Source organism: Pelobates fuscus, chromosome 3 (assembly GCF_036172605.1).
Source record: "Pelobates fuscus isolate aPelFus1 chromosome 3, aPelFus1.pri, whole genome shotgun sequence".
NCBI classification, from domain to species: Eukaryota; Metazoa; Chordata; class Amphibia; order Anura; family Pelobatidae; genus Pelobates; species Pelobates fuscus.
Window position 1 is genome coordinate 121,657,469 of NC_086319.1, and position 27,750 is coordinate 121,685,218.

Here is a 27,750-nt window from a genome sequence, read left to right on the forward strand (position 1 = left end):
GGGAAAATCTAAGCTGGACAATAAACTGCTTGAAAATCTATTAATGCACTCATCCTGCATAGATCAGGAGGAACGGAGCTAATTAAACGTCCGTAAATGATTAAAAGCATATTCGTTCTTCAACAGTACTGTGATGTAATGCATGCTTTCACTTTTGTTTAAAATTATCTAGAGTGGCACCACCATTCTACCCGTTTCAAGGCTTGAGTTACACGTTTGCGATTTGTTTCTTATTTCTGTGTCTAATGTGTTTTTCACCCACTTTCCTTATTAATTAAAAACAAACAAGGGATAATGGTTTAGAAAGATAAAATGTCCAACAGACCTTATCGTTTCAGATTTCAGACACCACAATCACTACTGCCCAGTTTACTGGTTATGGTGCCATGAGTAAGGGTGCCAATGCAAGGTTTTCTGTCAAATTATTTGACAATTGCCTGCTCTCAAGGACATCTAAGACCTGACCTCTCAATTTACTATTGTGGTCGAAGGATGAACAGATTCACACTACACTTACAGAATGAGAACTATTCACACCATGAAATAAGAACGTACAGGAGACTTTGTCCATGCCAGAATTATGATAAAGCCTTTTTGGAGTCACCAAACCGACACAGGGAGCCTGTATGTTATTCACATAAGCGTTGAAGGTTAACAGTAAAATGGTTGTTTAAATTCAGTGGAACTAAATCTTATCCCTCTACTTGGTGCTAGGAATCCCCCAGTTTCTGTCAAACTACTTGAAAATAGTTTCCAAAATATTGGAGGGACTTTAGCTCTAGTCTTCCAATACCACAACATCAGCAAAAAGCTGTAGTTTTTGTGTTATCCAGGTTACCCCTTTAAGTCTGATTCTTCTAGTGAACATATGGAAACCGTGGTATCTCTCTCACAGTTCCTACAGAGATCTGTACACATAGATCAATTAAACACACACCTAGAAGAAGATGAAGAACTCTCTCTCCGAAGTGTGTTCAGATGAAACAGACTGGGGGCCAAACACACAGCAATGTTGGTGGGCGTCATTTGATTTTCAGACACACAGGCAACCACATCTCGGAGGAAACACAAGAGGATCCGAAGGGCTTCCCGACTTTCGTCTGGAAGAAGTAGAATGGCAGCCTGAACAGCACAAAAATGCTGATCCTTTGGTAAATCTACAAGAGAAACAAAGATAATACAGATTGCATGGGTTTCTAAATTAGTTTAACCCCTTAAGGACAGATGACGGATATATTCAGTCATGATTCCCTTTTATTCCAGAAGTTGTGTCCTTAAGGGGTTAAGTAAAATAAACCAGTATTCTGACTTTTAATCATGCCTCCTTTTGTAGCATACATTAATGGGAAAATGCCCAATTGGCTGAAAACCCATACATTAAATAAAACTTAAAATGGAAAAATAAAAATAAAATAAAAAGAACATCGAACAGAAATGCCTCACTGTGGTTATGTCTGACCAATGTTTCTGTGCAGGCAAATAATGAACATTGAAAATTGAAAAACACATGGAGAGTAAATTTTATATTCTATAAAAGTCCTTCAGCAGATGTACACTTCTGTTCTCATTTGTGGTTTCATTCATGAATTTTTGATGATGTTAAGGAGTTCCTTCACGGGTATGGTAGCTGTATGGACACACTCACAGCTCTTCTTCAGCTCCCTATGGGGCATCCACATTTTAGCATCACCAGTGATACAAGTAGCATCACTTGAATGCTCCCGCAGGCTTGTCCACCTGCTGTCCCAATTTCATATCTCCCAATTTAGGGAGGGATGAGCAAGGACAAACAGACACAGAAATGATAAAGGAGAGGGAAATGCACCAATGAGAATTAGGACAGTGAACAAAATCATGATTTGCTTCACTGATCCCAGGAATTAAAGAAAAAGGTGAATAAATGATGAATTCCTTAAGAAGAGCGAAGGAGAAGTCCTTAATATTACTTACATTGATAGATGTGCAGGAAAGATTCACACATCTTGTTTGTGAATATTGGTTCAGGCAAATCCCGGAAATACTGCTTCACCATGTCTGCCACGTCAAACGCAGACTGTCCATCGTAATTCACAAAGCTGGAATCCAACTCGTTCATCTCACGCAGGGACTGTATCCTTGATTTCACACCAGATTTTCTAAAAAGGCCAACCTATTCAAAAACAATTAACAGGAAGTTAGACTTCCCAAGCACATTATTTTGCATATTTAACTTTTTTATATCTTAAAAGTAATATTTTCACTGGTTTACTATTTTTATACATTTATAAACTCAGTTTAGAGATCAGTGTTAAAATGGCAGTAAAATGCAGTACAAGGAAAAGAGAATCAAATTATTCTCGTCTTCTCTGACCATCTCAAAGGGTTCTCTGCAGCTTTGCTCATTGAAATGCTTCCCAAACATGTGATTCATCACTTCCTGTTGAAATCCAATCAGGAAGGGAAAAAAAAGCAACAGAACTTTATGGATGCATAAAACAACACTCCGGAATGCTGGCTTGAAATCCACCCCACAACCACATTAAAAAACAAAAGGGTTCCGTAATATAACAAAATATAGTTCCAAGTATGCCGAAACTTGAAGAGCATCAGGGGCAATGAGTCGGAGGAGATCAGGGAAACAGGGAAGCAAAGCATCTGTGCAACACATCAGGAGATGAACAGGGATACAAAAGGTACAATACTGTGAAAAGGCCTAAATGTCATCTTGTTGTAATCGTTCTTTACAGAGAATATATAAAATAAATAAATAAATAAATGCGGCGTTGGCGCAACCCTGCAATTCTTTAAAAATTACAAAGCAATAAATATACCTGATCCAGAAAGTGTATCCGTAAATACTCCATGGCCTGGAGGATGCTTTTGGGAAGTGGATGGCCTGTTTTCTGAACGTTCAGCAGGAATGGGACGCCAAATACATTTTTATCCTTGTAGTCTGGAGCTCTAATTTTACGGATAAACTTTGGTACTGTCCTAGAAATAAAAATGTAATATTGGTGAGGGATGTTCTAACCTAAAGAATTCCAAGATTCAGTACAGTTATTGCACAGCTTTTCCAGATGTATTCGACTTTAAGTAGCTTTTTCATAAATTAGAATCAAGTCAAGATTTATTTCTATCAAAAGGCTCATTTGTATTCAAACAAACTCAGCATAACCTATATTATATATATATTTTTTTTTTTTTTTTTTTTTAATAACTGAAAATACACAAAAAATATTAAATTATTCTGTTGATGTAGTAATATACATCATTAATAAAGATAAGTAGTACCCTTTATCTATATAATGTATTTTAAACTAAATGGGGAACATTGAGCACAATAGACTCCTGCATTAGGATGAACCAGGGCACTACTATGCTCCTCCACCTTTAAATATTTGCTCTACTTTAAAAAACATAACCCATTGTACAGCGCTACGGAATTTGTTGGCGCTATATAAATAATAATAGTAATAATAACACTTTGATAACCCCCTGAGAAAAACACAAAGTTTTGTCACGTATAATTAAAACCCTTGTTCTTATGGATCACTTGGTCTTTAACTGAAAGTCACAATGTAATGTTTAGTACTAAAATGAATACAGGCATAAATAACCTTTCAAATAAAATTAAATTAAAAATAAAAACCACAGCACTTGGATGACTGGCGGGGAAATTTAAATGGACTCAAAATTGGGGATGCAATACTAGTTTTGAAAGCACTGCTTTAAACCATAATATGGATTGTAAAGAGAATACTGTGCAGAATTTTTTTTTTAGAAAAAAATATATATAAATATATATATATACACACACACACACACACACACACACAAATACACAAATTGATTTGCTAGCCCCTCTGCTAGTGGACCCGAGAATGACGAATACAAAATATCGACACAAAATATCACCCAGAGGCCCCGAAGTCCGAGGGCTCTGCGCAGTATCTCAACTGTTCCAAAAACTGCACTCTTCTGGACACATGGAATCTGCTGAAGCCATGCTTGCCACTTGGGGGTTAAAGCTGACCAACCAAGTATTCCAGAACCAGAAGGACAATCCCACCACCTGTTCCATCCTGACTCACTGGAATGCCAGATAAGCACAAAAACATTGGCAGCAAGTTCAAGTTGATAAAAATCAAGCAATGTGAAGATGGTGTTAAATTGGTCATTTGCAGAATATTCCATTCTATAACTGATACAACAGAGAGGTGAAAAACTGAATGATCTTACGTCCTTCTGAATTGGTTACCTTTAATCATAGTACAATAGTCAAACTGTGCCTGTTCTAGTTGGCTAAGGTATTAAACAAACCAAAGGCAAACAAGATAAAAGGGGCTCCACAGCGCAAAGCCAATCTTGTATCGTATCAGCAGGTCAGTGCCGACAAAACACAGGGAGAAAATATGGATATTGTAGGTACACATGTAATTCACCTTTATAATAGCTTTGAGCAGAATGTAGAATATAAAATATATATATATATATATATATATATATATATATATATATATATATATATATATATATATATATATATATATATATATATATATATATATATATATATATATATATATATATATATATATATATATATATACACACACACACACACACACACAATTTTTTTTTTAATCCAATAAAGTCCAAATACTCACCAGTTCCAGCCCTGCTTGCTAGACGGGGAGTATTTATCCATCAACGCTGTTAACTTGAGCAAAGCCAGTTTTTGAATCCGGTTCAGGTGGGCTGCTGACTGGCTATCAACTTGTAATAATGGGTTCTCGGGTTCTGGACTGTGTCTGCAGGGTAAAGCATTAAGAGTGATCAACATGTCTTAAAGTGTTCCTTCGTACATGCAGTGCAATTTCCTAGGAGACCGAATTCATGTTTAACACAGACCCCAGCTGTAAAATACAGTCAAGTATGCAGTGTAATAATACATTACCTAAAGCCTTGTTATAAAATATGAAAAGGCTTTTTAACAGTGTCAGCTTAGCACAGAAAACCATAGATAAATCACTACGTTTCTGCTGCTTTTGAGACTTAAAAGACTTAATTCCGTAAAAGACGACAAACAGATTGGTTGCTTTTTGTGCCGTTAAGTCCCACTGCTGTCAATGGGAATTAATGGGAGTAAAACTGCCAGGTCAGCTCTTTTCCTTATATAGAATAAAGCCCTTCAGAAGTTAGAGGGTCGGGTCAAAATTAAAAATTAGAACAGTTTTAACCGGCTTTGTACAATAGGATTTATTATGTTCTACTTGAATTCAGTTGGCTTGCTTTTAACAACACAAGCATGAAAACCTGACACTGTACAGCAAATATGCTGAAACCTGTAATAACGTTACTGAAGAAACAAACCAGAAAATACCAATTCTATACTAGAGAGATTACATAACTGCACGTTATCGGGAAATATTATTGAGAGATTTTGGCGGCTTTAGGAGACTGAGATGGGCATTATTTAATGGACACTTTAATCTTTATGTATAAAATAAATAAAACAATTATTAAGTCAGCAATCTAATCTTCGTGCAGCGGTCTGCCTGAGATTGATAGGAGTTTGAAGTCAAGGCAGCAGCTACTCTTTAGGATTCTTGTTCGATTTGCAAACATGATCTGTATGTTAATATAAATTGTCAAATATATTTGGAACATTTGCGCTCTTGAGGAGCTCTGCATTTCAGGGTTTGATATTTTTTGGTTTACATTACATAAATCGTTTTTAAAAAAAGCGGCACTTTCAAGAACATGCATACTTGATAAGGGTGCTGCTGGGACACTGTGGACGTTAAACACTAAGCTTTAAACCCAGTGTGAAGTTAAGACACACAACCTGCATAAAATAATGGGGATTCACAGTTGCAGTATATGATCATTCACAGAATAAAAACTTGCCACTTTTTACAAGATACCCCCTTTTTTGAAAGGTTCTACTCTATACCAGCTGACTACTCCTATTAGATTGTAGCTTATTTAAAATGTACATTTTCTATATCCTATCATATTCAAGTGTAACAAGTTAAACTACAGAGATTCTCAAAAAGATGTTTCTATCATGGCTTAATACATCTCAGTAAAAAAATAAATCAATGAAAAAGTGCATCAAATATAGGATAAAGATCAACACAACTTAAATTATAAATAGTAAATCCTTACATAAAGCAATATTTAAAATGTCTCTTTTTACAAGCATAATGAATACACAACCAAAAAGTACAATTACTTTGCCTTTGAAAACAATTCATATCACGCGCTAGGATATATTACTTTTTGTGACTAAGGACTAACCTGCTGCAATCTGTTAAAGATGACCCCATCTCAGAAACCGTCATATAGGGCAAAATGGAAGAGTCACTGTCCGTACAAGGTTTGCAACTATCCGAGTCATTGATGGATTTCGATTTGCCATGTATATGTTCGTTTACCTCAAGGTGGATTGTTTTGGGGGAAGATGGACAAGGGGAGGCAGAGTCATTAGCAAAATCAGAATCTCCATCATCTGAGAACTTTTCAGACCATTCACTGACCAGTTTGCGAAGTCCATTAACATGCTCCATTACATTGTCTAGTTCGGAGAATACATCGTCATCTCCTGGGGATTCAAGCTTGTTGAGGTGGAAAGGAAGATTTGGCACGTTATCATAAATGCTTAGTCGATTGTTAACAAGGGAAAGTGGACTTGGAGGAGTTTCGGTGTCTTTGGAGCTACTAGATCTCATCCTGTTCCTATTGCAACCATGAAAGCTTCCAGTCCTCCAATTTACAGAAGTATTATCTATAGGTGTCAATATAGTATTTGTAAGTGCTTTGGGAAATGTACCAGGTTTATGGCCCTGTGGTATCTGGAAAACTTGATTTTCATGCAAGTGCTGCTCATTTCTGAAATTTTGCTCAGATATATCACTCCATAGGGGGAATTTAGTAAGATCAAAGTCTTCTGCATACATGCCACCTCTTTTCATGTGACTTCTCACTCTTATAACAGGACTTGGGGTGCTCACAGTGCTGCTATTTTCAGATGGACTACTGCTGCTGCATGTCTGAGAAGAACATGAAAGTCCCTCTTTACTTTGAGCATCAGCTAGATCTGAAATGTTGACACAGTTTAGGTTCCGTAATTTATCGTCATCAAGTCCATCTAGCAAAACAGGACCACTGATACTAGGTCTCTCTTTTGGAAACGCATTTCTTTTTACAGTAGAGCTTCTTAAGCGTAGCTTTTCCATTTTCCTCAGCAGACTTTTACCTCTTTTATTAGGTGGCTTTTCAAGCAACCTTTCCTCTGTGATGATATTTAGTGTATCACTAGGAGATGGGGAACAACGAAATGTTGAATCTGGAGAGATGAGTTTAGTTGAAGATGAACACCTTGAAGAACTTCTGCTGGTCTCCAAGTCTTCATAAGTCTTGAGGAAGCCATCACTCTCAGCACTGCTAGAGCTGTGTAATGAAGATGCATCATTCCTCTCCCCAAGATCTGATAAATCATCTTTTGGGCTCTTACTACATGGACTACTTGGCAAGGACAGAGTTGAAGTTTCCTCAGGTTGAAAACAATCTAAATTCTCCAGTCGGGACCACCTTTGACTTTGTCTCTGATAGGACCATTTGTTGCTTATGGCACAAGGTTCATCTTCTTCAGAGTCACTCTAAAAACAAAGATGCGGTGAACATTACCAATAATTTTGGAAAAAAGATAATATTTTTTTAAAAAGGCTAAATAAAACAAGAGTATACAAGCATAAAACAATACAACACGGTGCAGTGATAAATGATCACTTTGATTAGGGGAGATCTACGGTAGATTTCATCACAGCCCCTACGATTTAAATATTTACAATTTAAAGCAAGACTTCAGTGATTACATACCTGTTTTCTGTTACGACTAATTTCAACTTTCATAGTGGCACATTTGTTCAAGGTATTCAAACGCCTGAATGAATAGGAATCGTAAAAATGTCAATATTAATTTTAAAACATTTGACATTACAAAACAAAACATAGCCAAATACTAAACATAGGAGAATAAATGCAATTCTAGAATGAGAAAATAAAATGTAAAAAAAAATTTCTGTCCCATTTTTTTTTGTTCTCATTACCCACAATGAATGCAAGTTAATTTTTATTATAACTGAGAATATTTATACAAAGAAATCTGTCCTCTTGCATATTTGTAGAGGTTTGGAACTACTTGCCCGATATACAGTCTAAAATTCAGAATAGATTTTAATAGTACCATGTTTCATATGTAGTGGTATTTGTATCTGCACCAACACATCTGCACTTAAATTGCTATCCCTGCAATGCAATTTAGAACCTGTATGCCAAATGTAGGCCTTTTTGACGCCATAATTAAATTGTGTGCGACATAGTCTATTTGTATTTGAATAAAAACAGACTGGTTTAACCCCTTAAGGACACATGACATGTGTGACATGTCATGATTCCCTTTTATTCCAGAAGTTTGGTCCTTAAGGGGTTAAAGAAACCAAATAGTTTTTTTGAGAGAGTTTTACTCCAATGTATTAGGACAAAGAAAATGTTCAAACACCTTAAACTTGCAAACACTGACATACATCTATAAACACACAAACACCAAAATAAATAAACAATGGGGGGGAGGAATCCATAGATGATTAAATAACATATACCTACACACCTGTACAATGATTCCATCGCATCTCGATCCAGGAATTCATGATCATTTTTCACAATTTCTATGTCAATTGGAAATAGCATATCTAAAAAATTAAAAACAAAATACATGAACATTTTATTTAAAATCTTTATCTGCAATGTTATGGTAGCCATTAAGTATTGATAGGATTTCCAATATAATTAGTGCTAACTAGTGTCACATAATTAATACATTTATCAACACCATATGAAAACCTTCAGGCAACTTCAATAAAAAAAAAGAAAAAAAAAAAAGGATAAAAGAGGGTTTAAGTGCCAAGTGATGTGTTTCTGCAATTAAACAGATTGTACTAGCAGTAATTTACACTCAAGTCTCACTATGCCAGCTTGGCCAATAAGATCATACACCAAGATTAATAGAACTCTTCTGCAGTTATACAGCGAAATGATGCATGCTGGGAGACCCAGACAAATAGCGTTTTTGTATCAGGGATGACATTTTGTACTTGCCTTCATAAAGCTGTGCATATTGCGGAAAACCAGCAGCTCTCAGCCAATCACAGGCCTCCTTGGCTTCAATTTCTAGTGGGAAAGAAATGCAGTTATATTTCAGCACAAAACACTAGTTAAAATGAAAGATAAAAACTTGAGCGTTCCCATAGCATCATTTCATGGCATTCTTGCTCACATTAATTCCTATATACCAACAGCTAAATACTTATACTGTTATACAGCCATACAAAGTAACAGTCTGACTCCCAACTCTTATCACACCATTGTATGGGTTCATATTTTTTTTTTTTTTAAAGTTTGCCTACATTGCAGTGTACTGAACCAGATCGTCAGAACAGAATAAGCTAGTAAATTATATACATACATATACACATATCTCACACACACACACACACACACACGCTGAGTTTTGGTTCAAAGCTGTTCCAAGGAATCCATGTTTAAAATGGAATGAGGCAAAAATGTGATTCTTTGTTAAATTCATTTGCATATGCCTACCCAGAACCCTTTGCGGTTGTAACATCACTGCAGATTTGTGATTTCTGTGGGAAAAGCAAGTCTTATGGCTTGACTTGTGTGCAGATCTGTGTTTAACAATGTATTGACCATCCATTGACTTCAGATGGAAGGGTTTTCTTCCCCCCCCCCCCCCCCCCCGATTTTAGGTTGGATGTTGTAAGCTAATTGAAAAGTATTCAGTAATGTTCAAATAAATGTTTGCTTCAGAAACCCATAAGAGGAAAAAAAAATATGAGAAAACTATTTACAAGATTTATAGAAGTATTTATTAACATACCAACGAAGTCCAAAGCAGTGCACAGTTGGAACTGCATTAAACAGAATAGAAAATTTAGAGCCTTCAACATTTGGAAGGGGTATTGATATGGATGTGTTTTTTCTTCTTTTCGTCAGAGATTTCTCTCTAGCCAAATATCACATCACTCTGGAGCTTGTGCTTTGGCCAACAGATGTTTAGAATTAACTGCTCATTTTGTGGCAATTAATAAAACTCTAGAGCCAACACTTTAACATTCCCACAGGAGCGGGGTCACAGCCTAACCTTCCCAAATTACAGAACACTCACCAGATGCCTTAAAAATGTAAACACGTTTAGTAGGTTTTAGAGGCAGAGAACATCACTAAACATCTAATAGGTGCAACACAAGTTTGTCTTTTTGGTTTAGTGGGGCCCAAAAGAGAGAGGGGGGAGGGAGCAAGAGGAATGAGAACAGACTTTAAAATGTTGGTGACATCACTGTTCTCTGTCAACTGGGAATTCACTGCAGATGTCAGCTGTGTATGTTAGAGAAGCTACATCAAGATATGGAACATTAAAATAAGAAGAAAAAAAATTAAGTGTCACGTAAATACAATTCTAATGCTCAAGTATGCTAGTGATGTCAGAGTTCACAATCCAGAGGAGATTGATTTTGCTAAGGGCCTACTGTGCCTCTTGATTCTGCTACTAACGGTTTTAGTTTGTGCCTATGGCACTTTATTACACTGTGAGAGGCCCAAGCAACTCTCTGGTAATGGAAGTAGGGACCTGTAAAGTCACAATGGTTTAACTCCTAGCAGTGGGGTAGGGCACTCCTGGCATCAAAACCACTGCTGCTCACTATAGTGGTTATGGTTCTTGGTGTGTTCCTATAGCGTTCTGAATAGAAAAGTCTGTATTCTTAACACTATAGCGTTCTCCTCTGCACTTAGTTTTTCCACAACCTATTAAAAAAAATTTTATTACTCACCATCTATTCCAGCACAGAGATCCAATAACTACACCCACCTGATCTGCTACCACATCACCACAAAATGCGCTTGCGTGTGAGTTGTGAATCTAGTGGCTGCCAGGCAGACAGCCATTATTTAACCATGCAATGTAGACCTTACCATAACCACTAAATAGCAAGGTTTTACATTGCAGGGTTACAATTAAAGGATCGCTGCAGCCAGATAAATTCACTGAGATGAGGTGCCTTCAAATACACCAAACCAGGGTTTTTGTGACATGGGTTCAATTGAAAATAAACCCGAATTAGAGAATTTTTCCACTACAGATATTTTGGCCGATATTTTGTATTTCAGATTTTAAAATCAGCACAATTCACAGTTTAGTTTAGTAAATAAAGCTAAAATGTGTGCAACTGACCAAGTGTGTGTGGACAGACAACAAAATTCCACTTTGATGCCAACATTTCCGTTTTTCTTTTCACAGTTTACTGTAATACACTGTATTTCACACTTGGGTAACATATTGCAAAGATTTAAGGTGGAAAACCCTGATGAGTACATTTGAACAGAATGTCTACACATTCAAAAATTCCACATGCAACTTTGAAATAACATTCACAATCCCAAAATAGACAAATCTTTAAAGACAAGATTACTATCCATCATATGCATTTAATTTATGTATTTTTAAAATTTTAGACACCCTAGGCAATATAACCACTAGAAGCAGGTGTTAAATTGCTTAGAATTCCTGGGCACGGACTCAGTTTTTTGTCAAAATTAAATAAAGATAGATAGATTTTTTTTTATTTAACAGTTTGTCCACTAACCTGGGTCGCCGCCAGCCTCCAGGGATCCTCTCCTGATAGCTTCTGCCCTAGCCATTGAAAGCAATTCTCAGCATAGGAATATGCACAGAATTTTAGCCAGCCGCTTGCCAATGACACTCCTGTGATGAAGCCGGAGTAGGTAAACCTCTGGCAGCAGAGGGGTTAAACTTTGTATGTGCAGCATTTCAAAGTGAAATGCCGCACATACACAGTGTCCAGGCACAATGACCACTTCAAATCACTTAAGTGATTGTGGTGCTGGGAGAAATCCTATAAAAGCAATTTGAAGTGGTCATGGTGGTAGCTGTCTGTATGTGCAGTGTTTCTGCTTGAAAGTGTGCACACCCAGAGATACCTGCACTTGTTTTGCAACCCCGGCACAAATGACTTTGGGAGCCAAGAACGATGTTCCTGAATGCCATAGGTCAATCTGTACAAATATATTGTCAGCATGTTGGCAACAAACATAATTAGCTTCTCCCTTGCAGACAACGCGCCTACAAGGGGAAGCTTGCGCTTCCAACCATCGATAGCTTAGATTGCTTTCATATACATACACATGTATCCCATTCCTCCCCTGCTCAGAGCGTGCACATGCGCACTGGCCCGACTTCTATGAGAAGACTTTGATTGGACCGTGTGAGGCCCTTATTGAAAGACGAAGCAGTGGAGATAAGTACCGGGAGCTATGCCTTCACTTGATTACAGACCAGTTTTAAAGTATTTTTGCACCTTTTGGGAGGTGGAGGGGGGAGGGAGGAAGGGGGGCAAGCAAAGAATTCCTAATATAGCATTATAAATAAATAGAGGTTTTTAAAAAGGGTTACAGTAATCCTTTAATGTTAATGTCATCGGACCAGAAGAGCCATCCAGTTTGCCACAAAAAAAAAAAATTCATTATTCTGAAAGCAGGTTTCTTTCTCAATATGTAAATTATGCATACCCGATACTCTGGGAAAAGGTAATTATTTAAAGATCGTCCAATGTTCTGTTCCCATAGGGTATAAGAAGAAATATCATTGTTGATCGTCATTTTAATGATTCTTAGAATTTGAAGGCTGTACCCATTGCTATTCTAAAATAAACCACACCAATTAGCATGGAATCTATCGTGAATGTTTGAAAATGTGAATTAGAACATTTTTTTTTTAGCATTGTGAATGACATTCTTTTCTTGGTTTGAACAAGTCTAGGTTCTTAAGAGATATTATGGTTTTCATAATCATAACATTATCCAAAAGTTCCAGGAAGAAGATGTGAGAAACCTACACTTACAAGCAGTTAGTAATTTATATTTTGTTTTGCACAATGCCGGGAAAAGTAATAAATAACATAAATGACACACGCGATACACAAGCTATTTCTGATTTAACCTTATTTACTTGTAGATTGAATAATATGGCTTGTTTTGCGGCATTGCCGTGTTTTTATTTTTATGATTATTAGTTTTCCTAATTAAAGAAATAAGTCAAAGTTAGCATAATTCAGAGTGAGGGAGATCAGCAGTGGGGATGTTAGTAGACGGAATCATTGAGTTACAGATTGTTTTATTGCAGTCTTCATCAAAATGGAGAATGGATGTTGCCAAGTCATATGTACTCCAAGTACAAATAGATGATTGAGTAATTCGGAAAATCCTCATTTATTTAAAAACAAGAGAAGGCATTGATGGCTTAGTGGGAGGTTTACATTTTTAAAGGCAGTGCTACTTCCTTCCTAGATACATAATATCATCATAACAAAATCTTAAAAAAAAAAAAAAAAAAAAAACAAACAACAACATTGTACTGATACCCAAGTCAGCTTGTTATGGTTTATTTTAAAGAGATATTATAGGCATTGAAACAAGTTTGTAGTAGACTATATTTCCTATAATGCTTTTACAGTCATAATACTGGCAAATTGATCAAGGGAGATGTAGTCCACAACAAAATTATATAACTCAAGATCCATAGGTCTAATCAGTGACTGGTGTCACACTCACACTGTACAATTACAGACAAGTTGCAAACATGTGCATTGCCAATAAGTCTAGAGATAATGAGGCATTGGGATCTCTGCCATTCGCACACCAAAGAAGCATTGGCTGAATGAGAAATTTGGTATGGTATACATGCAGTACTAGCCTGCATTAGAATCCAGCATCAATAAGCATTCAATAACGCTTTTTCATTTTCGGACAGCAATATACCTTTTGATCACCCGGCGAACAGAGCCCCATGCACCTTACAACCCTGATACCAAATTTAGAACGTTTAGTCAGAACGTTCACACTTGGCTAACTAGTTGTGAAAACCACAGACTTCCGAGTATGAACTTCCAGACCACCCCGGCATTTGGAATGTTTACTTAGAATGTTCACACCTTACTAGAGAGGTGTGAAAATCGCAGACTGCAAGGGAACGAACGGCGCGTGCTTCCCCTAGGTAGCCGCCTGTTCGTATCACCGAACGCCCAGCAGGGGCAGCATTCGGCTCCTGAACCAGCCCGCGTGCACCGTCTTCGATCCCGGTGTCAGGGATCATCCTACCTGCTCCTAACGGAGCTATAATCACTTGCCACGCTCAAGCCTGGGAGCTACGAGGCTAGGCTCATGCCTACCCAGGCGAACGCTCTCTCCAGCTTCTCGCGGTCACTGCCCGCCTTCCTGATTTCGCCGTCGGATGAGCCGCGCACGGCTAGAACAGAGGACCCCGGCCGGCCCCTGGAGAGGGTAAGTACCGCTACAGTAACTAAATGTAGGGCCTACAAAATATACAGCCATGTTGTTCTTCTTACATCTTGTCTCTCGAGCGCCTCACAGATCCTTTTTGGTATTTTCTTAGTATATGGTAAATGAGACCTCTGTTTTAACACAAGTGATTTTAGAATTGTCTTCAGCGACTACTAAACATTTTTACTACTAAATAGTAGAGGATCCCGCCTCCTTGTGTGTACTTTCTGCTTCACAAACTAAACACTATTTTGAATCTCTGCTGATCTATGACAGGAATTCTGTCCAACAAATTACTCTTCAGGCCAATGGTGCACTAAAGGAAATTATGTCAAGACCACACAGTTCAATTTTTTTTTTTTTTTTTTTTTCCCCAAAGTCAACTCATTTAAAAGTTTACAAGTGCCCCAAAACAATTGCCTAAATGCGCTCATTGCATGTTCAGTAGCTTCCATAAACACATTTCTGATTTACTACTTCCTAGAATGATGGTAAAAAGCCTGACTAAATCTAAGCTTTCATTTTGACCAAACTCATGTTTGGACATACTTGAAAATGAGAGAAATCTCAATGTATCTTTCCTGGTAAAATATTTTATAAATAAATAAATGATATAACTGTATTCAGGACAAAATAATAACAGGGAAAAAAAAATGTAATTTAAAAAAGTGTGATATGGTTCAAACGGTTTTTAGTCAATACCCTTATAACAGTGGTTGGCAACCTTCGGCACTTCCTGATACTTTGCCAACATTATGGGAGACGTAGTCCACAACATCTGGAGTGCCAAAGGTGGCCAACCTCTGCTCTATTAATATACACAACCTCTCAGTCAATATTCTGTTGATATTGCCAATATATTTGATGTAAGATCAAGAAACAAAAAAAAAACCACAATAATGAGTTGTTTTGAAAATCAAAACATACACACTTAAATAAAAGCAAGAGAGAGTGTATGCCTAATCAGATTAATAGTTTCAGTGAGTGATTTGAATGCCTACACAATCAACACTTTTTCTCAACAAAGGAGACCTTCTTCACTCTGTTTAGGCTGTAGACTAAAGGATGTTTTTATAGTCCGATGGTGTAGTGATAAGGGAGCAGATTGTTTGTTGGGTGGGGGGCAACCAACCATTTCCTAGAAAATTCAAGTCCAAAGATCTGTTGAAAAGTTGGCAGGAACCATGAGAGTGTTCACAGTCCTACGTGCAGGTTTTGCCATTCTTATCTTAACATCTGTCAAAGTTAAGTGAGGGGAAAAGGCTTTTCCAACGAGGCGTGTGCTCGAAATGCTATATAGGCACGTCTAATAGTTGAAAATATGAAAGCATCTGCTCACTTGGTAAGATAGGATGCCGTGTTGATTAAAGGCATTTAATCATTTTATTTTGCATTTTTATTGGAGCGCAAAAAAGTTCACAAATTTTAGTGGAGTGTTCCAATATATGTTTTTCGTAACAGACTCAATGTTCAATGGTCATGAAATTATCACTTCTCACTTTTTAGAAGTTTATTACATTTAATGAGACATTTCTTGAGGAAATGTCACTATCTGGCTACGCAGCTATGTTGGGTCAGATTCTACAGTTATTCAGACCAACTGCTGCAAGTTCACACATAGCTGCACATGATTGTAAAGGGGAGAGAAAAGGCATGGACGATTGCCATTACTTTTATCACTTACTGGAGCAGAGTAGCCTCAACCTTGGTGTCCGGTGGCTAAAGGGAGCCACAGGAGATGCGTTTGGGCCGGTTCTAAACACAGCTCGCTTTGTAGTAATATCACAGGGTGCAGACATTGCCACCTCCCCTGGAGCCAGGAGTTTTATTTATTTATTTTTAGCTCCACTGAGCTAAAACAGTCATGTAGGGCTCGTTCAATGGCTGAAAATGTCAACTAGGCACGGTCAGCCAATGAGGTGCCTTCTCCCTGCATCCGGTCGCTGAACTTCCGGATGCAGGGAGAGGCACCTAACCAACCGCAGGCAAGTTGCAAAACTATTCCTGAACGATTTGCCATGTTACGCTAAGAGTGTCCAGGCCCTTCTGGCACCATAGCTACTACACACTGCATTAGGTTTGGTTCTTGGATTGTCCCTTTAACGCATAGGATTTAAAGTGTATTTTAAAGGGACACTATAGTCACCTGAACAACTACAGCTTAATGTATTTGTTCAGGTGACATTTATAGCTCCCTGCAGGCAATCTAATGTAAACACTGTATTTTCAGAGAAAATACAGTGTTTACATTGATTGATAGGAATACCTCCAGTGGCCGTCACTCAGACGGCCACTAGAGGGACTTCCTATCATGCAGGGCCCTAAAAAGGCCCTGTACACGTCAGACGTATTAAGATACGTCTGACGTGTGCAGGAGAGAGAAGGCACTGTGTGCGTGCCTTCTCTCTCCAGCCTGTCAGAGAGGAGAGGGGGCGGGCAAAAAACACGAGCTGAGCTGTCAGTCAGCTCAGCTCGCGGCCACGCACACCGCGCGCATGCGTGGTAGTGCGCTCAGGACTTCAGAGGGCGGCATGAATGCCGCCCTCTGAAGTCTGTGCGGCGAAGTCCTATTGGGCCCCGCGATTTTGTGATTTAGACGAAAAAGGGGGCGCGGCATGGCTGGGAGCTCGGCGCTGGAACGGAGGTTAGTTTGTAATATAAAGCATCGAAAATGATTTTTATATTTGAAAGTACATATAAAAGCAAGAAGGAAGGCTGGGGGACCTGTCTTTCTTGCTTTTAAATGTAGACTATAGAGTCCCTTTAAGCTTGCTTTTGTGTACCTTTTAATTAAAGACTTTATCCTCTTTTGTTTATTCATACCAATATCTTTTCATTTAGTCCCAGATAGTCATTGCTCCACCTTTTGAAATTATGTTACATTACCTTTAAAAAGTATTAATCTCCATCATTCAGTTAAACAGATCATTTGAGGCATCCTTTGACCAGTTTCCCTTTAAACCATATTTCCTTTGATACATCAGCTAGCATGCTGTTTGTGCTTGGCAGCTGTATGTTCCAGTTGCCAAGATGTGAAACAATCTGAGCATCTGTGTTATTGGCTAGCTTGATGACAAGCCCTTAGTGTTTCATGATTGGATCTGGCTGTAACATTACAGCCTCCAGCTGCATCATGAAACCCGAACTGCAAAGCATGTGCAAACACCCTCTCTAGTGTAAAAAAAGAAAACAAATACATTTGTGCAATTCACTCCGGAAATTGATAGTGAAGCACCGATTAACTAAAAAGTTTCACATGGAACTGTCAAGCTTCTTGTTCGAACAAAAAAATAAAAATAGAATATTAACAACAACCAAGAACTAGAAGACTCAAGTACAGAAATCACACAAATGGATCTGACATTTTGGAAAAAATTGAATAGATCAAATGTAGTTTATGGATTAAACCTTTATCAAACAAATGGAAATATAGAACAAGATGCTGTATTTATGATCTAATCTTACAAATGTGATGTCGCAGAGTGTTCACAAACATTGTCGAGTTATCACAACACCACATGCATTATAAGGCGCAGACTACAGGTAAAAAAAAAATATATATATATATATATATATATATATATATATATATATATATATATATATATATAAATAAATATAATCACACACACACACACACACACACACACACACACACACACACACTGTGCAAAACAGTAAATAGAAGCCATAGTATACCCTCATGGACGGATTTCCAGTACTCAGGACTAGGGTCACACGTAAGTGTAAATTTTGAGCTGTGATAATGGGATATGCCAAGCTTCTTGTGTTGGTTATAGTTCCAGTGAGTTTCCCTGTTCCAGTTTTTTTGCTGCCTTCTGTCACTTGTAATAAAATAAATTTAAAAAAACGCAGCCATTTGAAAAAAAAATCATCATTAAAATCCAGCACAGACATTACAGGCCAGAGTAATCATACTCTGTGTGCATACTATGCGACTTCAAACTACTACAGACAGGTTCAGTCACTGCTTATTAGGCTTACAATTATCGGGGCTCAACATTTTCATTAGCTCCCCCCACCATAGTGAAGTGAAAACTAAACTCCGAGGGGAGGGGAAAGGGGGACTCAGTGAGGGAGCCAATCAGCAGGACAGGTAGTAGGGGCCCTGAATGCTCCAGGACTCTACACATTACCACATATTGACACACAGTGCAGACATGGGTAACGTCACACACACAGTGTCATATTTACTGCATAAGCACCCAGGCAAGTGGTGAAGGCCTTGTTCAAACTAACCTACAAAATTCACAATAGCAAACATGCATTTTCATGATTGGTCTATAATGGAGAGGCAAGGAAATCAGCAATGCCCAGTTGTTTCTTCATTTGGGGCATGTAAAAAACACAATAGCCGGTTTTGGAGAGAGCTCACCATAGAAACTGAAGCGGTCAAAATGTACCTTTTGATAAAGTAAGAAAAACGGATATGGCTTATAAAGCACTGACAAATTCTGCAGCGCTGTACAATGGGTGGACAAACCGACAAGTATTTGTAACAAGCCAAGTTGGACATACAGGAACAGAGGGCGTTTGGGGTTCTGCAAAAAACGAGTTTATATTCAAAAAGGTAGTGGGGTAAAGGTACACAAGTAGTAAGGGCAGGATGTATTTCGTGTATGGGAAAAAGTAGGTTACTAGAACAGTTTACAATGAAGGCTTCTTTTTTTGGATGACAGTTGCAGGTGAGGAAGCAGGGTGTGCTGTGGGAAAGCAATTAACTGTTTAACTGATACGCTTTCCTGAAGAATGAAGCTTTTAATGAAATTTTGAAGGAATGGAGACTGGGTAAGAGTAGGAGCAGTTACACAGGAACAGTGCAGCCCCAGATAACTCCTGAAGGTGAGCATCAGAGGCGAGAACACGAGCAGAGGATATGGCCAATAATTTCAAAGTTTACCATACCATTCCTTTACATACTTTAGATAATTTTATATTTCAAAATACATTTTGTCAACACAGATCTAATGTTTATGGCAATTACACACCAACACAACTAAAAGACTTTTCCTTCACAGATTTCTTCAATGTAAAACCATGGGATATGGACAAAATCAGAGGCTCCAATCCATTACCTATTAACGGTTACAAGTAGGTATCTGGCTAAAGAGTGGTTACAAGTAGGAAACACTTGGATCCAGGGTAGTCACCATTGCCCACATGGTCCCTATGTGAGCATCAATCGAAGCAGCCTTTACATGTCAACTTTAACAATTTCCAGGAGATTCTATCCACATGGTTCAATACATGAATCCACATCAATTACATTATTTAAAAAAAAAAAATGGCAATTCCCAATTCCTGAAGCTTGGTCAGTCATAGCACATGTCCTGAATCCAATAGCTGACTGCAAGTAGCATAGTGATAGAAAGGAAAAAAAACCTACCAAAATGTTAAACAAAGAAGGACATTTTAATTTTAGGTGTGTTTTTTGCCTTGGCATTGCTCACCTCCTCAGTGATTATCCAATCCAGAGCAGGTCGTAGAGGAGCACAGGGGAACCAATGCACATGAATGGCAAGTGTGCATTCAAACTTCATATTTCCTGCCACTATAGGTGGTCTTAACCCTGCAATCTAAAATTGCTGTTTCTCAAAACATTACATTATTTTACAATGAAAGATTAAAAAAAAAAAAAAAAAAAAAATTAAAGGGGGACATGGACCATGCATGCACATTTCATTGAGATGAAACAGTGCCAAGGTACCAAAATAAACAAGCTTTTAAATACACTGCAATATCATGAATCCTAATGGATACATGAAGTTACAACACACATTAGGCCTGAGGTTTCTGCAGCACAATGGTTAAAAAAAATGGTTTTGGCATGAAAGTCAAAATAAATACAACATGAATGGATTTCCAGGTTCCATTTCAGAACTCTCTGCCTCTAGGGAGAACGCAAAACTCTGGGAACGTTCTATCCATCAACAGTTGTCTTACGTCCCCATAGAAACCGCTTGGAGGAAAGTCAGTTACTAGTAAGAACAGACGTCTTTGTTGCCTTGATTAAATGTTATCCAATGAATAATACTATAAAAAAAACCACAAGCACACTGAAAATACAAACAGTTTCAATCTGATGTATACTTCAAAAGCAGTTCAGCGCTAAAGATTATAAAGCGGCTGTAGTTCCCAGGATCTCAGAGGCTGTGTACGTCATCATGTAGGTCTGTTAAACAACTCTGAAACAGCCTATAGATAACTGAAGAGAGTTTCCTGCCTTCTCATTAGGGCTTTTAAAAGCTGGTAATGAAAACTTAGCTCTGCATAAATTTCTAATTAAAAGCAGTTATAAAAATACATTTTTAAAAACCGACAAAACAAAAAACAGACACATAAGAAAAGGCAACCAACCCTCAGTTCTTTAAAATACAGTTTTATAAAGTAAAAACGGAGTAGAATAAATCTGCTAGTATCTCCATGAACACACGTGCTGGATGTTCTGCAATCTCCGTATTAATCCTTGCTTGTTGTCCTGACACTCTCCTTTTCACTCGGGGAGCTTGCGTCAATACTATTGTGTTTCATGCATTGACCCAGGCTAAGCTCCTATTAAAACCATGCAGTCTGTCAATCAGGGTTGCCAGTTTCCACAGGGGATTTCAACTGCAGCTCATTTGTGTACCGGAAACCATGGTTTCCTGCAATTCACCTCAATGAAAGGTGCTGTCCCTCACACCCTTTCGTTTTCACATCCATCCTGTGCAAATGTCTCCATGGCAGTGAATTGTTCTGGAGAGGTCTGTTTGATTGCTGAACAAGACACATTCCATTCACTGGGATTGTAAAAGTCATTGTTGCCATGCTGGTGGCTATTTATATAGCCAATTTTGGAGCCAAATGACCGCAGACGTCAGATGGAGTGTTACTGATGTATGCACCATTTAGAACTTTACTACTGGATTGCTTTTAATACAACTACACCAATATCTATTTTTAAAAGGAACACTCCAAGTACCATAACCACTATACCAATCTCCTAATGTAAGTAGTCAAACTGTTTTAGGAGTAGTCCAACTTCTTATCTGAGGTCCGCTTGCCATGGTTAACTGCATTCACTATAGCCTACAGTGAGCCCGAGCTTTTTGTTTGAGCAAGCCCAGTGTAGCAGGACTGAATTCACTGGCCAAGAGTGATCAGCTGACACACTCAGCCAATGATATAACCCTGCTTTGTGTTATACAGGTGGTCCTCGTTTTGCGTACTACCTGTTTTACGACAGCTTGCACTTACGACCAGCTCTCTCGCAGGGTGGTGAGGTGTCCTTTAAAAATTTTTTTTTTTTTTTTTTTAAAGGAGGGATTCCCTGCTCTGGTGCGTTCGTCTATGTTCGGGGACACACCCACTCAAGGCTCCCCTATTAAAAAAAATAAACAAAGCTAGATTTCTAACAAAGTCTTACTTTACCTTGAGAAAACATGAAAGTTTATAACAAAGTGAACCTTAACAGTAGAAAAGTAATTGCATTGGATGCTGCCATCACATGCAATTTGGAACTTTAACCAGCTGTCAATACTGAAGATTGAAAATAGTAAAGTAATTTCATGATTGACACCTCTGCAATGAACAATAGTCCGATCATGAGGCTAAGTTTAAACTTACATTTTTATGAGAGTACGATTTTACTGTAGTATGTATATCCATTGTTGTGGGCTTCAGGGATCCCAAACTCTAGATCTCCTACACCTCTCTTGAATGCAACAGATGGCCAAAGACTCATGGGAGCTGTTCAGATACTTTTGGGGTGACAGAAATTGAGCTGCCTGGTTTACAGTACAAACACATCAACATTGGAGCACATTGGGGAAATCCTGAATGAGGAGTAAACAATGGCTAGTTTGGGAACAACCCCTTCGCCTAGGTGTTATGCACACCTACCTGCCCTGTTAAATATACATTTAACAGCATACAAAAACAAAACAAACAAAAAACAAATATATAAAATAAATAGGCAAATTAAAAAAAGAAAAAACAGATCTAAAAAGATACATTTAGTTTACAGGTAATATGGACCATACAATACCATTGGGGTCTTTAATATGTAGATGTGTGTCTTAAGCAAATAAAGATCATGTACGAAGAACATTTTTTTTTTTTAAATGACCCACTCATTATCTCTCTCCAGTACCAAACCCTTAATCTTAGAACGCTTCAGGTAAGCTACATATTGCGATCAGAAGTATAAAGCACCTCTAGGCTTTAAGAAATTCCCAGTAAATTTCAAAACAAGAGTACAATCATAAGCATAGCATTTAAAGGGACACTATAGTCACCAGTGCAACTACATGTATTCCTGACCCTGTAGTGTTAACATGACCATCTAGCCCCCCTGGGCCCCTCATGCCTCCATTAATATAGTAAAAACCTTACTGTATTCAAGCCAGCAGCGGTAAATCTGCATGCTGTTAGACTCAGGAAAAACAAGCAGTCTGCTGACATGTGATAGTCTGATCCAATCACAGTGCTTCCCCATAGGATTGGCTAAGACTGACAAGGAGGCAGATCAGGGGCAGAGCCAGCATGATTCAAACACAGCCCTGGCCAATCAGCATCTCCTCATAGAGATGATTTGAATCAATGAATCTCTACAAGGAAAGTTCAGTGTCTGCATGCAGTGGGAGGAGATACTGAATCACAGGATGCATATTATGCCTCCATCAACTCCAAAGTCTCTCTGAGTGCAACTAGAGGTGTTCCTAGCTTTCAATGTAAACACTGTATTTTCTCAGAAAATACAGTGTTCACATGAGAAAGGCTGCAGGGAGCTATAGTTCTCACCTGAACAACCTCATTAAGCTGAAGTTGTTCAGGTGACTATAGTGTCCCTTTAAGAGTTACTCCAAGCACCATGGCCACTTTAGTGATTTGACGTGGTCATGGTGCATGGAGTCTATATGTGCAGCCTTTCACTTTGAAACACTGCATCATTAGAGATTAATTCCTGATCTAGTAACCAGAGTCCACCTCCGGTAGCATCATACAGCTTGGAACTAGAGAGTCGCACTTGCGAATGTAAATTCTGTGCACAGAATATCAGTCTTAAAGTAAAGCTCTCAGTCAATGAAGGTCAACTCTGCAGAAGCCAAAAGCATGTTACCAGACAAAAAAAAGGGAGTATTGGAGCCCAATGGAGACCTAGGTAAAAAGGCAACTTGTTGCCAAAATGTTTTTTCCCCTTAGCAGGGTACCCCTGGCTTTAGTGGTCATGATATTTGGTGTTGTCCCTTCCTAAGATTTTGAATATGATAAAAAAAAAAAATTCTGTTTAGCAATTATACAATTGTGAAATGTTAAAAATAAAATTTTACATTCTGTAGTGTTATGAATGCAAGCAGACGTGTAACTGTATGTACATGTACACGTATGTGATCTCAGAAAAGCCAATGCTTCCCATAGGAAATCAATGTGAGTCCATTGCATATGCGTGGAAAGATGCCACACTGCGCCAATCAGCATCACCTAAAAGATGCATAGACTCAATGCCTCTATGTGGAGTTTTCAGTATCTCCATGCAGAGACGCTGAATAAGAAGCACCTCTGGTGGCCATCTGAGTGACTGCCACTAGTGATATTACTAAGCAGCAATGTAAACATGGTATTTTCTCTGAAAAGCCTGCAGGGGACAGGTTGTAGAAACCAGAACCACTACATGAAGATGATGTAGTGGTTCTGGTAAAGATAGTCCCCCTTTAAATGCAGCTTTCAACATATTTTTATCCAGCAAAGGGGTGCCTTCATCTAGGCTCCTTGTCAATCATTCTTTAATGTTCTGTACTTTGCACCAGAGTCAGCATACAGAAAGCGCACAGAGCAGTTAAAGAATGTGCATAATTCCATACTGGTTTGGCTGTGTCTGGACTGAACCGGATTGTGAAGACATTTACTAAATCTTTAATATAAAATTTAAAAATAAAAAAACTGTGCATTAAATAAAAATATTAAGTTGCTGGCAATTTTCAATGTGTTATTCAGTGGTGTTTTTCCCTGTGAAGTGATGGTTTTCCTCTAAATGAAAATGTAAATAGTGCACTGTAGTGGTTACAGTGTTTGGGGTGATGCTTTACGTCTAGACTTAAAGTAATACACTAATCCTCTAAAGTAAAAAGCCATCTATCCATCATAAGGCCTATGGATCATCAACGAATACATGCCATGTGGACCTCCAGTGGGAAGCAGGCAAGCAAGATTAAAACAGTCATTAAAATAATGAGAAATTGTTCTCAATAAACTCCAAGATAACTACCTCATGGATAAACTAACATCCATAGTCAAAAACACGGCCAAAATGTTTGGAACGGTGTGGGATCTTTGGGAGCAATATATAGAGGAAACAGAAGATAGCCTATGGAGGAGCCCGAGGGGAGGGGGAAGGGGAGAGTACCGGGGGATACCACACAGGTCGTCGTCCCTGCGCCATTGGAATCACATGGACCCAAGGGTCAAAGAGCGGATCAACTGGAATCAGAGCTCGCTGATGCATGGGGCGATGGTTCAGGCAGAGAGACTTAAAAAGTGCACTGTTGCATACAGAGCGAGAACCAAGCCATGAAGCGCCCACTCGGGTGACCACAGCCGCATACACAACAGCCAACGCAACCATATGTTTTGTTACATTTATTTTAAAAAATAAATAAATAAAAACTCTGGCAAACACGAGGTCGCACACATAGACCGCAAAGGTTACTCCAGGATGTCAACATGTAAAATCCCTTACTGTATTACATACATTCTTATGTATTGGACAAACTATTATGCAAACAATGTCAAATCTGTAAACGTGCTTTAACGGTCAGAGCAAAAAAAAAAATAAGAAAAGAAATTGATTTCCTTTAAAAATAAATTTGTCAAATAAAAATGTTTTCAGATGCCTTAAAATGGCTCTTAAAATTTGGTTTCTTTGAAGAGAGAAATATCTTCAAACACTGGCTCCTTCCTTATATTAACGAGCTGGGGGTGTGTGTGTGTATTTAGTTAGCATAATTATGCAAGGAATGTGTTGACAGAGTTCAACACAGGGCAAAAGCCCTCCGCCTTCCTATGTGGTGCCAATAAAGAAGTGTCAACTTCACAAACATGGATTAAGTTTTATAAATAAAATGCCAACATGTTGAAGTATCGTATGGTGCATGAATGAAATACAAATATTTTTCACAACAAGTTTGGTAAATGGAAACAAGTTGTGACACAGATTCAGGTTAAGCACTCATGATATAAGCTGCTTTTAGCACTTACGTGGGCTCTTATTTTGAATAGACACCCAAAGGTAACATCACTAATTTGTTTACAGCAGGTGACGCAGAGAGCTAAAAGGTTGATATACTTACCTGAAGCTCTCCATCAATGGATGCAGTCGTTTTTCCCCCCTCTTTAGTACCAGGTGCTTCATCAACCAGGTTGCCTACATCACTGATGTACTGTTGCGCAAGCATGAGTGTACAATACAGGCATCTATAGAGGACCACAACATACTCCACAGCCCAACTCTCGCCTTGTGTGAATAGAGGTCCACTGCTCATAACCATCCTTAGCGACAGCTTAGTGTTGACAGAAGTAACTTCACCTTTAGTCAGTTTTTGCCTACAAAGACAGTCGCTAATTTGCCCTATAATATCTTGATTGAGCCGGTATTTCATTTCTCACAATTACACACCGTCACATACATAAAGACACGCTCACAGTTATTGAAACTGGTGTTTCGGCTTAAAATCCCTATAATTCATAGCAATTCTTTGCAGGACAAAGGCATCAAAACATACGATTGCACTTTACAACAGTTCTCACTTGGTGAAAGTTGGTTTAAAGGGGGACTTAAACCATGCTAACTGCTACAACTCGTTATGGTGCAAGGCTTACGTGCAGTCTGCAATTTTGTTTTGGCAAAATATTTTCAAGCAATTCAACAAAAACCAAAGCCCTGGTGGATCTCAAAGAACTGTCCCTCTGCGGTGGGCAATGTTTTTGATTTGCACCTAATCCTTTCAAATTTGGACATTAATAAGGTTGTGAGCGCTGAGCTCAGCCACTCCCAGTCATAAAAAATGTTTTAATCCACACATAACCACTGGTATATAACTATTACCATCCATATATCCCTTATCTTATTTCGATGCTCTAATTAAACAACACCAAGTAAAATCTCTTTACACATGGCCATACAGCCAACTTTAGAATGATGTGATCATAGCATCCACATAACTGAATGGCTATAAAAATCAATGGGAACAAGTCTGTCAACACAACCTACATTGGCTTTCATTTGATACAAAATGTTTTTCTGTGCTGTGGAAGGTATTTGCAGTGAATTCATATAAATACAAAGAAAGAAAGAAAATGGATTGCTTACTTTAAGCTTGTGTGTGTATAATGTTCCACTACTAAACAATGCTTGTCTACTCTCCATTTATTAGTTCAAGGTGGAGGCAAACCATTTTAATGCAGTATTCATTGGCTAAAACAAGGCTAAACTAGCTGAGCTAGAAGTTGAAGAGTGATACCCCAGGCAACCCACATGTTCCCTGTGCATGGGTGACATTATACCCGACAACATCCTTATGGACTCTGAACATACTTTGCCTAATAGCAGCCATTCATTAAAAACCTTTTTTCGCCAGACCTCCATGTGATCCTTGGTGATTTTTAGGATGCTGAATTCACACCTAGGCCACAACCCCTATCATTCTTAGCTGCCCCATCGAAACAGATCTGACAGCTGAGGACACAAACCGTGTTACAAATAAAGTCAGCTTAGAACAATATTTATTAATAGGTATGGACTATAAATGCACAACTTTAAAAAGGCACTATTTGTAAGATTTCCGTAGAAAGTCATATAGTATAAATGTTTTAGTTAGGAGCACTTTGTCGCACACTGATATCAAAATGGTTAATCAAACTATTTTAGGTACGATGTGATATTGAACTCAATTTCTGTACTAAATCAGATTACCATTTGATCTAGATACACTCCTCCAAAGCAGAGGGCGTGAGCAGATCTGTAAGATCACCGTACAAAACCAAATTGCACGCCTTTTGGAAATGAAAAGGTTAAACGAATTATGTTTTAGCCCCACATGCTGCAACAAGGATCACATCTAAAAAGGTTTAAAAGAAGACTCACAGTTCACAACTGTGCCAGGAAAAAGAAAAAATGTATGGTATGTGTGTCAGCTTAGTGAAAAAGGAGAAATTCCACTATCTATGAATTGGGTCAGTTGTACAGATTTTAGGGATGGGGGGTTATTAATTCATCAAATAAACGTTAGCCTTTTGGTTAGCAAAATAACAAACATTTACTTTTCAATAAATATT

At 38.2% G+C, this 27,750-nt stretch overlaps 1 protein-coding gene across 3 annotated transcripts in view; it reads right to left on the bottom strand.

Annotated features, from left to right (window-relative positions):
- Positions 1-27,750, bottom strand: part of LOC134602504 (rho GTPase-activating protein 7-like) — a 356,266-nt gene that overhangs the window by 6,628 nt on the left and 321,888 nt on the right. For all 3 annotated transcript variants that reach the window (XM_063447440.1, XM_063447442.1, XM_063447441.1), the window contains exons 2-9: positions 9,142-9,213; positions 8,654-8,735; positions 7,864-7,927; positions 6,283-7,643; positions 4,647-4,790; positions 2,811-2,970; positions 1,951-2,149; positions 938-1,157 (exon numbers count right to left, since the gene is read on the bottom strand). In XM_063447440.1, coding sequence (XP_063303510.1) covers positions 938-1,157; positions 1,951-2,149; positions 2,811-2,970; positions 4,647-4,790; positions 6,283-7,643; positions 7,864-7,927; positions 8,654-8,735; positions 9,142-9,213 — 2,302 coding nt within the window. The remainder of the gene's footprint in view (positions 1-937; positions 1,158-1,950; positions 2,150-2,810; positions 2,971-4,646; positions 4,791-6,282; positions 7,644-7,863; positions 7,928-8,653; positions 8,736-9,141; positions 9,214-27,750) is intronic.